Source organism: Bombus vosnesenskii, unplaced genomic scaffold (assembly GCF_011952255.1).
Source record: "Bombus vosnesenskii isolate JDL3184/JDL3185 unplaced genomic scaffold, Bvos_JDL3184-5_v1.1 scf7180000013417, whole genome shotgun sequence".
Taxonomy (NCBI): domain Eukaryota; kingdom Metazoa; phylum Arthropoda; class Insecta; order Hymenoptera; family Apidae; genus Bombus; species Bombus vosnesenskii.
The window spans coordinates 811,182-824,658 of NW_022883036.1; the positions used below are offsets into that span (position 1 = coordinate 811,182).

The 13,477-nt window shown below is 55.1% G+C and overlaps 1 protein-coding gene across 7 annotated transcripts in view; it reads left to right on the forward strand.

The window, feature by feature from the left end:
• Positions 1-11,662, forward strand: part of LOC117237937 (protein tiptop) — an 89,880-nt gene extending 78,218 nt beyond the window's left edge. For 4 of the 7 annotated variants that reach the window (XM_033502384.1, XM_033502382.1, XM_033502381.1 and 1 more), the window contains 2 exons: positions 4,438-4,681; positions 5,762-11,662. In XM_033502384.1, the coding sequence (XP_033358275.1) occupies positions 4,438-4,681; positions 5,762-9,734 (4,217 nt within the window). In that variant the 3' untranslated portion in view covers positions 9,735-11,662. Of the gene's footprint in view, positions 1-600; positions 694-4,437; positions 4,682-5,528; positions 5,626-5,761 lie in introns of those variants that run through there. The other 3 variants (XM_033502386.1, XM_033502383.1, XM_033502388.1) reach the window with 3 other exon arrangements.
• Positions 11,663-13,477: the final 1,815 nt, after the last annotated feature.

The following is a 13,477-nucleotide window of genomic DNA, read 5'->3' on the forward strand; positions in this document are numbered from 1 at the left end:
TGCAAAAACATTAGTTCGTAAATCGGGCTTGGAATTGATCGGCGCTTATATCATTATTTGACGACGAATAAATTTACGAACGGGAGTTATTTATTTCTTGAAAATCGAATGTTAATCGCTGGGAGTCGATCGATTTGACTTCTGAACGACGTCTAGGCGCTAGGTAGACTTTAGACATTAAACAACTAAGAGAGAATCGGAGAAGGGAGAATCCGTTTGATTTATAAGATATGACACTTTGTTTTTGGTATTCTTTTTCTACTTTTTATTCTTTTTATATACGTACTTAACAGATTTAACATATCTGCATATTTAACGTGCGTTTTTTCACCTACATAACTTTGCATACATTTTCTGCGAACGCGCAAAGATCTACGATCCAGTGATAAACAAAAGCTTTTTGCACGGATGGAAAATTACGACTAATCAAAAGCAATCAGAGTAGTTAGACGCACGCGATTGACGCCGGTAAAAAGTCTCACCTTCGCGGAGACTCGTGTGTCACGATCGATCGATCGAACGTCTTAATCGGTAGCTGGCCTCGCGGGAACAAAACGGCCAGCGCATTTTTTATACGCCGTTGGAACCGCGAGAGCGAAAGGAGACGAGGCCCGTTCGAACCGCTGGAGAACGAGAAGGGAACGTGGCGGTGGAACTCGGCGATGGAAGGAAGCGATTCGACAGGCTGATGGAGTGAGTGTTGACTTAGGATAACAGTCGGCTCATCGGTCAATCAGTCAGGTAGACTACGGTAGGTCGGTGCTCCGTCTTCGGTTCGGCCCTGTCGTCTCGTTCGGACGCTTAAGTGACTCACGAATCCGACCACCCGACGTGTTTCATCCTGCAAGACAAAGCGATCGGACGAAGAGAAGGAAGATCGAAAGGGAGAGAAACCGAGTCGTAAACATTTGCGTCAACGCGAAACGCGACGCGGACGATCGAACCGGTCGAGCCCGAACGAAAAACGCGAACGAGTGGCGAGAACGTTCGAAGAAACCGCGAGACTGAATCCTGCGAAGGGCGGTGCGACGAAGCGACGGTGGCATAGATGGCGAAAAGCGGGGAAAATCGTTCGCAGGAACTGAGAAACGACGACGCGTCTCGCGCGTCTGCAACGCAACGCGCTACAAGCTGGAACACGGATGAGATTCGAGAGCCACAGCCGGTTGCTTGGAGAGGAAGAAGCAACCGTAAGAGAAGGAGCAACGAGCAAACGAGAGCGAGAGAACAGAAAGAAGGACGGAGCAAGGAGAATGGATTCACCCGTCAGTCACTCTCTGGCAGACCGCGAGAGAATCACAATGCGAAGCCTCCCTTTGCTCTCCGTCTCTCTTCGTCCTTCTGTCGGACCGCCCGTTCACCCGTTCGCCCGCCCGCTCCTCCCGCTCGTCCGTTCGTCCGTCTGTCTGCCTGTCCATCCGATCGTCTCTTCGTCTGCCTCCTGTCACTCTCCTCGCCAGCCTCCCGACGGTTCTCTCGCATCAGGAATTCATCTCCTCTCCTGTCCTGTCCTGCCTTGTCCTCCACCGTTGCTCCTTTTGTTCCCTCCCGCCTTCGCCCACCCTTCCACCTCGCCTCCTCGTCGCTTTCCTTGCTTCTCCGCTTTCCCGTCACCGCACCGTCGCCACCGTCGCCGCGCCTCATTATCGCGCGCCGTTTTATTTCCGGCACGTTGCGCGAGACCGGCTCGCTCGATCGACCGGTCAACAGGTTCTTCCCGATTCGTCGTTATTCGTCGTCGATCGTCGGTTTCCTCCGGATCGCGTTATCCACACGCGCTGGCTAAATTAAGTCGCGGAGATAACGAGCGCAGCTCGCGCAAAGGAAAATTCGTTATCTAGATTTGCCGTGCAAACGATATTAAACTCGCGCGAGCCGCTGTTTTCTCAACGTACGAGATGCTTTAACGACCGGTCTAATTGCCAACAAATCTTGCCGATTTGATACGACGCAAATACATAAATCCAGACGAGATGGAGATTTATCGCGCGATCATCTGCATCCTTGGATGATGTTGTTGTGGCGATCGGAGTAGGTGATACGCGGTTCGTTCGAGGCAAGTTTCGAAAAAGTGGAACAGAGGCGGTAATATCGAGGGCGAGATGCGAGACAAGACAAGACGAGGCAAGGAAATCCGTTTCTTCGTAGAAAGAATCGTAATTGACGAAGGGCTGTGGCACGGCTGAAGAGAACGCGCGATACCCAGACAGATCGGTCCGTTGTTGCATGTTTACGTTAACATTTTTGATATCCCACGACTTCGTCGTTTCTCGATACGCCGAACGATCGCCGATACGTTAACAGCGTTTTGCTTCGTTTGCCAAATAAATGTAACTGCTATCCTAGAGTTTTCCGAGCGAGGCTAGTAGATCAGGCTGCGTTACTGGTTACGAGGATATGAAAATACATTTCTAAGTCCTGAACGATCTTGAGAAATATCATTATCGACTACTAGTTAGAAGTACACGTCAAAAGCTACTTGTAGCGCAATGGGTAAAGTTAAAGGGTAAAATTAGGATCACTTGCAGCGAATTACTCGGTCTCGTCCATCACACCAACCTTCCAATTGGAAAACTAAGTTTGTACGAAAAACGTGCACGTGCCCTTAAACTTGTAGCAGCAGGAATCATCGAGCGTTATAAGTGCGGCAACCATGATCGGTACATCCCATAGTCGGTAAGGGGCCGCGATGTTCGCTGCGAAGTCGAGCACGCCGGATATCACGCGGTAGCATCTGCTAAACCGGTGTCAGGGCTCGATCGCTTTAAACTCCGTACGCCACGCTGCTTGCTCCCCTCGTACGTTTCCCGCGGCTGTATACGCAAACCCCCGTGCTAGTTGCTTCGTTAACGACCTGCCAGTAGAAATACCCCGTACCTCGGCTGGTGCGAGCATTTGCATTCCGGTACCTTCGGCGGGCGCGAGGCTCGTGGTTGCGCGGCGACATCCTGGTGGACGATGGAACGTGGACGGTTCCGGGGCGGTGGATCGGGTCGCGAGACCGAGATTGAAATAGCCGCGAGAAAAGAAGCAAGAGGAGCGAGGAGGGGAGAGAGGAAGGTGGAGAGGAAGAGAGAAGAAGCGCGTTGGTTTCGTGGGCGAACGAAAAGAAGGGAAACGCGACAGGGAAAAGAGAGCGTGCGAGGGATGCTGGAAGCGGGCGGAGCTCCAGCGAGCACCGGTGGTCCGCCCTGGTCTGCGAGTTGTCGCGTATCCCTTCTCGGTAGCGGACCGATTTCAGTCGATCCTCGCATGCCTCGTTCCTTTTAGCTCGGGCCCTCGTTGTCGTCTTCCTCGTTCTCGTCGACGACGCGGTCATCTTCGCGGTCGTTGGTCGTTGCTCGTTCCCCATTCTTCGAGCACACCTCCCGTACCCCGACCCAAAGGGTCGGCGAGCAGCAGCGGAGCGCAGCTTCTTCCATCGAATCGTTCACGGTCGCGCAGGGCTTCGGAGGGCCGCTCTGGCCCGCTCCGGCCCGCTTCGGCCCGCGCCAGCCGGAGAGAGACAATGGACAATGGGGACATAAATCTGCGTAATTAGTTGCCGATGCCTTCTCGGATCGATGCGCGATCTCTTTTCCCTCCTTCTTCCGTGGCCCATCGGCGAACAAACGATCGTTTGGTTGGCCAGTCGGCAAAGTAGGACGGTGCTCTTCGTCCTGCTTGTCCCCACCCCTCTCGGAAGGGAGGTGTGCTGAGTCCTTTCCGCCTCTTTCTTCCTTTTGCTCTCTTCGGCCACCGGAGAGATGCCCGGATCCGCGGGCTCCTCGTCTTGCGCCATCTCGAACGAGGACGCGTCACCGGAACAAGATGGCGATCCCCGTTGCGTCCGTTCGCCGATACTCGCCGGAAATCCGATTTAACGACCGACCGGAACGGGTCGCGTTTCCGCCGCTTCTGGATCAGCCGGAGTCCCGCCGATCCGACCGTCTGCTCGCCTAGAGCGTAAAACGACGACACGCTCCTCTTCTGGTTTTCAGCGTCGAAGTAGAACGTTCGATCGTGCCGGTGATTCGTTCGAGAGTTAGAAATGGAAGGGCAACGGAAGTCCGTAGGTTGCTCGACAATGGCACGCGATGACTTTGCTCGACGCACTTTCGATGCAATCCCGTGTACCCTCGTCGCCGCGTACTGTCGTTCGCGACAGTCTTCTACGTCGTCGTAGCCGCGAAAGGCCGATAAATGAGCCGATAACGGCATTGTCTCGCGCCAACCGTCCTCGCTGTTCGCCTCTTTGCGTCCTTTTCCAACGCTCGCTTTTCTCGTTCCCAAATTCTCGGTGCGAACGGCGCGGCGTGGTTACGAGACGCGTCGATCTTCCTTTCCTTCCTCCTCGATTCAGTGACTGGCGCCGTAACCGCGGCGTAACCGCGCCCCGTTCGCCGTCTAGGCCGCTATCGCGTCGCACTGAAACGATCGTACGATTTTCCGTTGCAGGGGAGGACGGAGTCGAAGGCTCAGGGCCTGGCGCGGACCTCCAGGGCGAGGAAGGCGACTGCGTGGAGGATGACGGCCCAATTAGTCCTAGCGAGAGAGGTTGCACGACGGCAGCCAAAGAGGAAGAGGATGGGGACGCGACCGACGAAGAAGACGACGAGGACGCATCGCCGCCCACTCCACCGCCTTCCGCAACCGCGAGACTGAATCCTACTATTTTAAGGGACACTGGACCACCGGACAGGTAAAAATCTCGATTAACGTGCTTCGCGATAATTACGAAAGGAAACGGACCGAGACGAGGCGAAACGAAACGAAACGCGAAGCCTATACTTAGGAAGAGACGAAGGCGCGACCGTCGAAAGTGGTATGAACGTAAATTTCAACGAACACGGTTCGCTTGAAACTCATTAGTCGGTGCTTTACTGGCAGCATGGTCATAAACCGCCTAAATCAACGAGAGCGCCGCTGCCGTTCTCTTTGAAGTTGCCGGCGTCGGGCGCCCCTCGTGTACACACACGGGTATTCTCGTTGTTTGAGCGCAACGAATCGTCACGGATACGTGCGGCGCACGAGCGAGAGAACGGTGTAAACGTCGCGTCGTTCGCTGTCTCTGCTAAAGGAAACACGAAGGGGAGAGAGGCGAGGAGATGCGGCGCGCACGAGGACAACAGAGAGAGAACGAAGGAGGGATAAATAAGCCGGTGCCAGACCGATATCGGTGACTGCCGTGCGACGTCATACAGCTAATAGAGATAGGCACGTGTTACGCGTCGGCCTGCATCGACGATCCCACCAACGCCGACGATGACGGCGCTCCACCACCGCTCCGGTACCGCTTTGCCGCATCACCGGTTACAACGGGGGCGGTGGTGGATGCGTGTGCCGGTGGCAGGCTGCGGCAGTGGCGCCTCCGTGTCCTCCGCTGCCCCGCCACCCATCGAAAACTTCCCCTGCATGCGTGCCGGCGCCGTTCCCCTTTCGTCTCGCGGCACGCATTCGGCATTCAGTCAGAGGCAGTCAGTTACGAGCGAGCCGTCGTCAAGTCTACACAACCTCTCTCGCTCGCTCTCCATCTTCGATTCGGTTCGCGTGCCGCGTGCAGCACGCGACACGACACGCCGCGCACGGATCCTTCGTCCAGTCGCCAGAGTCGCAGCGAACCTCGTCCACAGGATTCGACCACGGGTATCGATCTCCCGCTGTTTTTCGCCGCGCGAATCCGATCAACGCCTGCGCGTCCCTGCGATCCCAGCGATCCCGGCCGTCCGATCTTCACCGATCATCGCGCGTAACGTTTCTCCTTTCTGTTTCATGCTTTCAGAGAGCCAATGAGTCCACGCTGTCCCTCGAGAGATTCTCGGGAATCGTCCGGCCCGGCGACCGGAAGTCCGCCGCCGCCAGCGACGCGAAGCACCGCGAGCCCGGTGAGTCCGAGCGGGATCGTGCCACTGCCCCTCGGAAGCCATCCACTGCTACCCCCTCATTCGGCGGCGATGATGGCGGCGTACCTGCAACAGACCCACCAGAGACTGCTACTAGGCCACTCGCCGCTATCCCGTGGTTCCGTGTCTCCGTTGGTATCCTCGTCGTGCTCGCCACCGGCAGCTACTCCTGGCCTTCTGGTCTCGCCCAGCAGCGTCGGCGAGGTATCGCCGTCGGCCACGCCGTTGCCCGCGGTGCTCGACTTTAGCACGAGGAAAGCGTCGTCGACGGAGGACGACGAAGAGGAGCAGATACTGAACCTCAGCAAGCCGCCAACACCGTCCTCCTCCACGGAGGCGAACAACGGACCTTTGGATTTATCGGTGCCCAGTAGAAAACGACCTGGACCGGAAGATTCTCCGCCGCTGCCCGTTCGCAAGTCCTCCAGGTTGTCCGCTGGCACGGCGGCGGCAGCGGCGGCGGCGGCAGCTGCGGCGGCCGCAGCGGCTCACCAGGAGGCCGCTCAAGCCGTCACGGCTGCAGGTTTCGGCAGACCACCCGTCGTTTCGCCGTGGACGTCGCCCGTCGTCGCCTCTCACTTTCCCTACTTCGCGGCCGCGGTCGCGGCAGCGGCTACTAGTCAACAGCAACTCTCGCCGAAGAGCACCGCCGGCGTAGTCGAACATCATCAGCAACTTTGGAACGGCAAGATGAAACCACCGTCAGCTCTCGACAAGTCGTATCAGCCGAGCGAAGCGACCAAAGCCCTGGAGAAGATGAGCGAACTGAGCAAACTGGGCGGCGAGGATCTGTTCAGATCGAGCACGAGCGCCGGCAGTGGCGGAGCGAGCGGAGCCGCGGCAGCCGCAGCCGCAGCCGCCGCGGCAGCGGTCGCGGGCAACGCGACCGCCGGTTCCACGTCCGGCAGTCGACACAGTGCCTGGCAGTCTCACTGGCTGAACAAGGGAGCCGATCAAGCCAAGGACGTGCTCAAGTGCGTATGGTGCAAGCAGAGTTTCCCCACGTTGGCCGCGATGACGACTCACATGAAGGAGGCGAAACACTGCGGCGTAAACATGCCCGTGCCAGCGGCCGCGTCAGCGCTCCATCCGCAGCCACCGAGCGTGGCCAGTATCGTGACGCCGCAGCAGCCGCATCAGCCGCACCAGCCGCAAACCACCGCGTCCAGCAACAACGCTGGCTCCGGCGCCGGTGGTGGTGGTTCCGCGACTCCGAGCAGCAAACAGAGTCCATCCGAGTTGAACCTGCTGATCAAGGAGACGATGCCTCTGCCGAGGAAGCTGGTCAGGGGTCAGGACGTTTGGTTGGGGAAGGGAGCCGAGCAGACCAGGCAGATTCTCAAGTGTATGTGGTGCGGTCAGAGTTTCCGCTCTCTCGCCGAGATGACGTCGCACATGCAGCAGACGCAACATTACACCAACATCATCTCCCAGGAGCAGATTATCTCGTGGAAGTCGTCGGACGAGAACAAGAGTGGCAGCGGCGGAAGCGGAGGAAGCGGAGGTGGCGGTGCAGGCAGTGGATCCGTAACCGGCGCCGCTGGTGGCGGGGGTGGCGCGGTTACCGCCGGTGGCGCGTCCGGACCGCACGCCGGAAACGCTACTGGCCCGGGCTCCGGCGCTACTAGCAGCCACGTGAGCGCCGTGCTCACGTGCAAGGTTTGCGATCAAGCGTTCAGCTCCCTGAAAGAACTGAGCAACCACATGGTGAAGAATTCCCACTACAAGGAGCACATAATGCGATCGATCACCGAGAGCGGCGGTCGCAGGCGGCAGACGCGGGAGAAACGCAAGAAGTCGCTGCCGGTGAGAAAATTGTTGGAACTGGAACGAGCGCAGAACGAGTTCAAGAACGGCGACGCGGCTACCGGACTGAGCCACAGCCTCGGCAAACACGCCGGTCGTATAACGTGCGAGAAATGCGGCGAGAAGATCGAGACGACCATCTTCGTCGATCATATACGCCAGTGTATCGGAGCGGGCACCGTGGGCGCGAATCAGCGAAACTTCTTGAAGAACGCGTTGATGTCGAATCACCTACCGGCCACGTTACCGCCGACCGAGACCGGCCGCAAGAGCGTCACCGAGGACGGTTCGTCGGTGTCCTCGAGACACCATCGGTCGCCCTCGTCGGCCAGCGACGCCACCACGCCAGGAAAGGACACGCCGACACCGACCGCCGGCGAGACCACTGGTAGTTCCTCGCCATCCGTGTTGAACGCCATCGAGAAACTGATCGAGAAGAGCTTCGATTCTCGCGTGAGGCACGGTACACCGGGTCTGCATCACGCTCAACCCGGAGCCCCGATGGGTACAAGCATCTTGAAGCGGCTGGGCATCGACGAGAGCGTCGATTACACGAAACCGTTGGTCGATCCACAGACGATGAACCTTCTCCGGTCTTATCAGCAGCAACATCAGCACCAGCAGCAGCAGCAACACTACGCGACAAGTACGGCCGCGCGGCGGGAACGCAGCGGAAGCGAGTCGAGCTCCGTGTCGGAACGAGGAAGCGGCGGTAGAACCGACGCGATGACGCCGGAGAGGCGCGTAGACCTTTCGTCGGTCGGCCACTCGGACACCAGGCATTCCCACCATCATCGGGTCACGCCGGACAAGCAATTGGGTGCGCAAACCTTGCCCTCGAGTCGTCACCATCCAACCACCGAGGAATCCGGGGACGAGGAGTCGTCCACGACCGCATCCGTTTCCGTTGCCGCGGCCAATTCGGCCGCGACGTCGGCGGCGAGCGTGGTCGTCAAGAAGGAACCCCGAGACGATGAGTCGGAGGATCGCGTGGCGAACGAGGAGGAACAGTCGCAGGCTCAGTCACAGTCGAACCGGGAGGTGTTCGTGAAGAAGGAGATCATGGAGGATTGCAGAGACGAGGAGGAGCAAGGTTCGTTCAATCATCGACGAAGCAGCTTGCACGAAGGATCGGAGGAGGGTCGAGAGGTGTTGTCGCCTCGCATGAACCCACCGACTCCTAGATCGAGTGGTCAACCGGAACAGATGGCGCGCAGCCCATGCAGGAACAGCACCAGCAGTCCGACGAGCAGCGACCGATCGGTAACGCCGCGTGGTACACCCGACACGAAGGGGTCGAGCAGTCTCGGGGCGCTTTCTTCCATGTTCGACAGCCTGTCCGGTGGCGGAGGTGGCGGAGGCGGCGGTAGCGGTGGCGGCGGTGGTGGCGGTAGCGGCGGAGGCTCGAACAACGCGGTCGACTCTCAGGGACGCAAAACCAGCAGCCATCCTTTGGCCGCGCTGCAGAAGCTTTGCGACAAGACGGAGACGCGAGGACCTAGCGGCAGCGCGGCTCGATCCGGTGGCGGTCCTGGAGCCGCGTCCGGTCTCGGAGCAGCGGCTGGAAGTGGCGTGGGCGCGACCGGACCCGGTTCCGGGACGACTCCGGGAGCGATCTTGGCGTTCAGCTGGGCCTGCAACGACGCCGTCGTCACCGCCGACTCGATCATGAAGTGCGCCTTCTGCGACACGCCGTTCATCTCCAAGGGCGCGTACAGGCATCATCTGTCCAAGATGCATTTCGTCAAGGACGGCGTGATTCCCGATCCACTGACGATCGGCCGATCAGCGGCGGCCGCGGCGGCGGCGGCGGCTGCTGCCGCGGCCGCGGCAGCAGCGGTCTCGCAAACCTCCGCCACCGGACCGCCGCCGGCCGGTCACAGTTCTTCCTCGCCCCCGACTTCCCAGCGCAACAAGTCGCCGCCGCTTGCACAGGCGAACGGTAGCCCGTCTCAGTCAGCGGCCTCTCCCCTCGAAGAGAGTCCGCACTCCAAATTTCTCAAGTATACGGAGCTGGCCAAGCAGTTGTCCAGCAAGTACGTATAGTCCGAGCCCCGTAAGTAGCGGTGCCACTTGTACATAAGTGTATCTATACTGTAATGACTATATAACTAGCGACGCGATTGCAACACCACTTCACCTCCTTCGAAACCTCCGCCTCGGGACATCCATCCTTTTTCGCTCGCGATTCCATTATCCGGTCTCCGCTGTTTCCTACCGCCTCGTCTCTCGTCTCTCTCGTCTTTCCCTCGTCCTCTCCCTTACTCCGCTTTCCACCCTCTGTTCGCCATTCCCCTCTTTATACCTATCGCTCCTTTTCGCCCGTTCAAATCGAATCGAACCAACTCGTCACCGGATAATCGAATCGCGCAACGAACACAGAGGGAGGAGGCAGATATCGAACGTGCGTTGATTAAATTGTGATGCCACCATATCTCGCGGCACTGCTGAGTCAAGGGGCTCGGCGAGCGACAAAGTTTGTGATTTTATAAATACTTAAGGACATTTACGACTGGCGTTGAGAAAGATAGCGATGCGATGCGAAAGATCGTGCGATCGACAGAGATAATTTGTATGCTTGAACGAGCGTGTGTCTACACGTGTGTACGTGTGCGTGTGTGTATGTCTGTGTGTGTTTCTGCGTACGAAAGGGAGAATGCGCGTGGTAGTGAATAAACGAACGACGAAAACGAGTGCAAGCGGAGAAAAGAGCAGCAAAGGCAGAGAGGATAGCGACTAAAATTTTCCAAGGTGTAGGACGGCAAGGCTTACCTGTCACACAGCTGTCGTAAGGTCAGATCAGCATGTATACCTCTAGAACATAAGAGCGTAGTTGATTAGCGCATAGGCTAGGCTAGGGTCCGCCCTTGTATAGGAATCTCTTTGTTGATACTTAGAACTACGAAACCGGTGAGATCGCGTTCGGGATTCGGACCTCGTCCAAAAAAGTCAACGGGTATTCGGCAAAGCGAACCGGCTGACGATTACGACGACGACGATGACGGCGATTGCAGAGTGAGAGAAAAGCGGCATAAAAGGAGCATCGAGAGCAACGAGAACACGGTGCAATAGCGAGGCTCGCAGTTATACTCGAAGCACACGTGCGCGGCGAGTCGAGCGCGCGCGACGCGGCCTCCTCGAACGTTATCGTTTTCCTTCGCTCGTAGCGTACGAGTAGACCATTGTAAATTTTCTTTGTTCAAATAATATTTATTGCGCCGTGCGAGTCGACGCGACGTTTTAAGTGTAAAATATTGTCATTACTATCGCTCGGATTATCGCGAATACCGTGTATATTGATTACGATTACGATTATTCTCTATACAATTAACGAAGGGGGAAACGCAGCGAAAAAGGAAAAAAAAAAAAGAAACATTTCGAACGGCTACCAACACGCCGGGACTCCATCGTCTCTCGGCTGAGTGGAAAAACGGCGCGCGACCAACGCGTTCTCTGGCGAATCGTCTTCTGCCTGCGTGCGTGCGTGTGTGCGTGTGTGCGTGCGTGCGTGCTTGCTTGCTTGCTTGCTTGCGTGCATTCGAGAACTGGTAAAGTAGGAACGAAAGGGAAACGAGAGTAAAAGTGGCTGACGCCGCGAAGCGGGCAAAAGCGACACCGCGAGAGGGGAATCGAAATCCGGACGAGTACGATCGCGCGAGCGAGAATATGGAATAACGTGTGAAACGCGAGAACGCAAAGATGAAGGAAGAAGTGGGCGGGAAAGAGTGAGCCGAAGGGACGATGATTGCGCGCGTTCGAGGACGAGTTAAAAGCGCAATTTTGGAGCGGAACACACTTGTATACGTATTTCTTGTAAACTCTAATTCTTCCATCGCGGACTTTAAAAGTATTTATCGATATAACGATAATATTAATATTATTATTGTAATTATATACGACTGCTGAGAGAATGTGGCGGGTATAGGAGAAAAAAGGAGAACGTGGTCTACGTGGATGCGATACGCGGCATCATACGCGCGGAAAAAAACGAACGCGGCGCGTACGCACTCGCGGATACGAGAAACGAATACGAGAAATAGCCAACCGTACGAAAAATACGCTCGAAAAGTACCTACCTACTTACAAATGCGCAACCACAAAGATATGCATCATGTATACGCGACTCTTGAAACCATTTTACCAGATTTGTCATTATTTAATTATTTCGGTTGTATTTTAAAATGCAATTAAAGCTCAAATAAATATATATGTTATAAAGTAAATTCTCGTCTAAGTTTTCTTTACTCGTACATCTGCATCCCATGTGTCTTTGCCTATATGCCATAACTGTTATATACTAACTGTCACACTATTTTTCGTTTCATTGGATACCATATGAAGTACGGATCACAAAATCCTAAAGAGAGACTATATTTTCCATTAAAATATAAAATTCTGCCTACAAATTGTCTATAAGAAACTATCGCTTCCCACGAATTTGCAGTAAATCAAATTCATTTACGCAGTCGTATCGGTCCGGTGCTCGATTGTTTCCGGTTATGTCGGTTCGGTGCATCAAGCTATTTCCAAGTCTTTCTTCCCACAAACGAAAATGGTTATTACTCGTAATAAAATTCGCCTTTCACAAATTTCCTGCAAAACTCATGCAGAAAATTGTCAGTGGATCCAGAAAAATCTGCATTAAAAAATTAAAAAGAAAAAAAAGCAGCGTGTCAGGACAACCGATTGACGAAAGAATTTCTCGTGCCACCTCCTTGCACATGTTATTCCTCCGATACAAACTCTCAATTTTGGGCCACAGATCTCTTTCGGTTCCCCAAAAATTCGTATTCGGTAGGGAATATCCCAATGAATTCGATCGATCAAATTTTCATTCTACTTATCTACTTTGTACACGTCTGTTTCAACTTTTCCACGTTACGTTCTCCACGTATATATACTCGCATTCCGGACGTATCTGTCTTTCTTTTCACTCATAGCTCGTCGTATCGTCGAATTCCGTCGCAGGACTCGCGACAGATTGGAAGAAGCGTTGTCTGACGCGAAAAACAAACGCTGGCGAACGAGATGGAAACAGAGCCGAGCGAAGAAGGGGGGAAAGGAAGAGGAAGGATAGAGGGCTTACGGACCTCACCTACCTATTGCCTGGGTCTGGTAATGAATTCGTCTAATGGGTCGTAAAGAATGCGATCTTATGGAGCGGAGAGGATAAAATAAAACATTGGTGGAGAGACTACCGATTCTCGAACGATCCTTAAAGTAACCCTCGCTTTAAAGAAAGGAGCTCTTGTCTCTTTTCTTCTTTTCTTTCCACCTCCCCTTTCTAACCATTACTCTCTCTCCTCTTTTCGCTCCTTCGTTCTTCCAATCGTACCTCAGCTTCAGTTCCTCGCTGTGTCGCGTATCTTCCTTCCTGTGTCCTCGTTCGTTCGTCGAGCTTCTCGTTTCCTCGTGCGTCGATTCGCGCGCATCGTTTCGACGAGCAATGGGATATTCGAACCCAGAAAGTTGTCAAAACTCGACGCTGCACGATATTTTTGCGATTCGGAACTCTCGATACCCGGGCAAAATAATAATCTGTATAAACAATTTCGGAAAATACCGGGACTATTTGAGTTTATTTTTAGTCCAGTAATAACGATCCAATCGAGTTTGTGTATCGACTTTTTCCATTCATTTTAATTGGTACAATTTCATCGACGCGTCGCGACAGTTTGTACGCGGCAGAAATGAAACGTACGGACGTATGCGTTTGCTTCCTTCGCTACTTTCATTTCTTTCCACCTTTTCCCCTTTCCTGATTTTTCCTGCTTCCAGGAAGCTGCGCG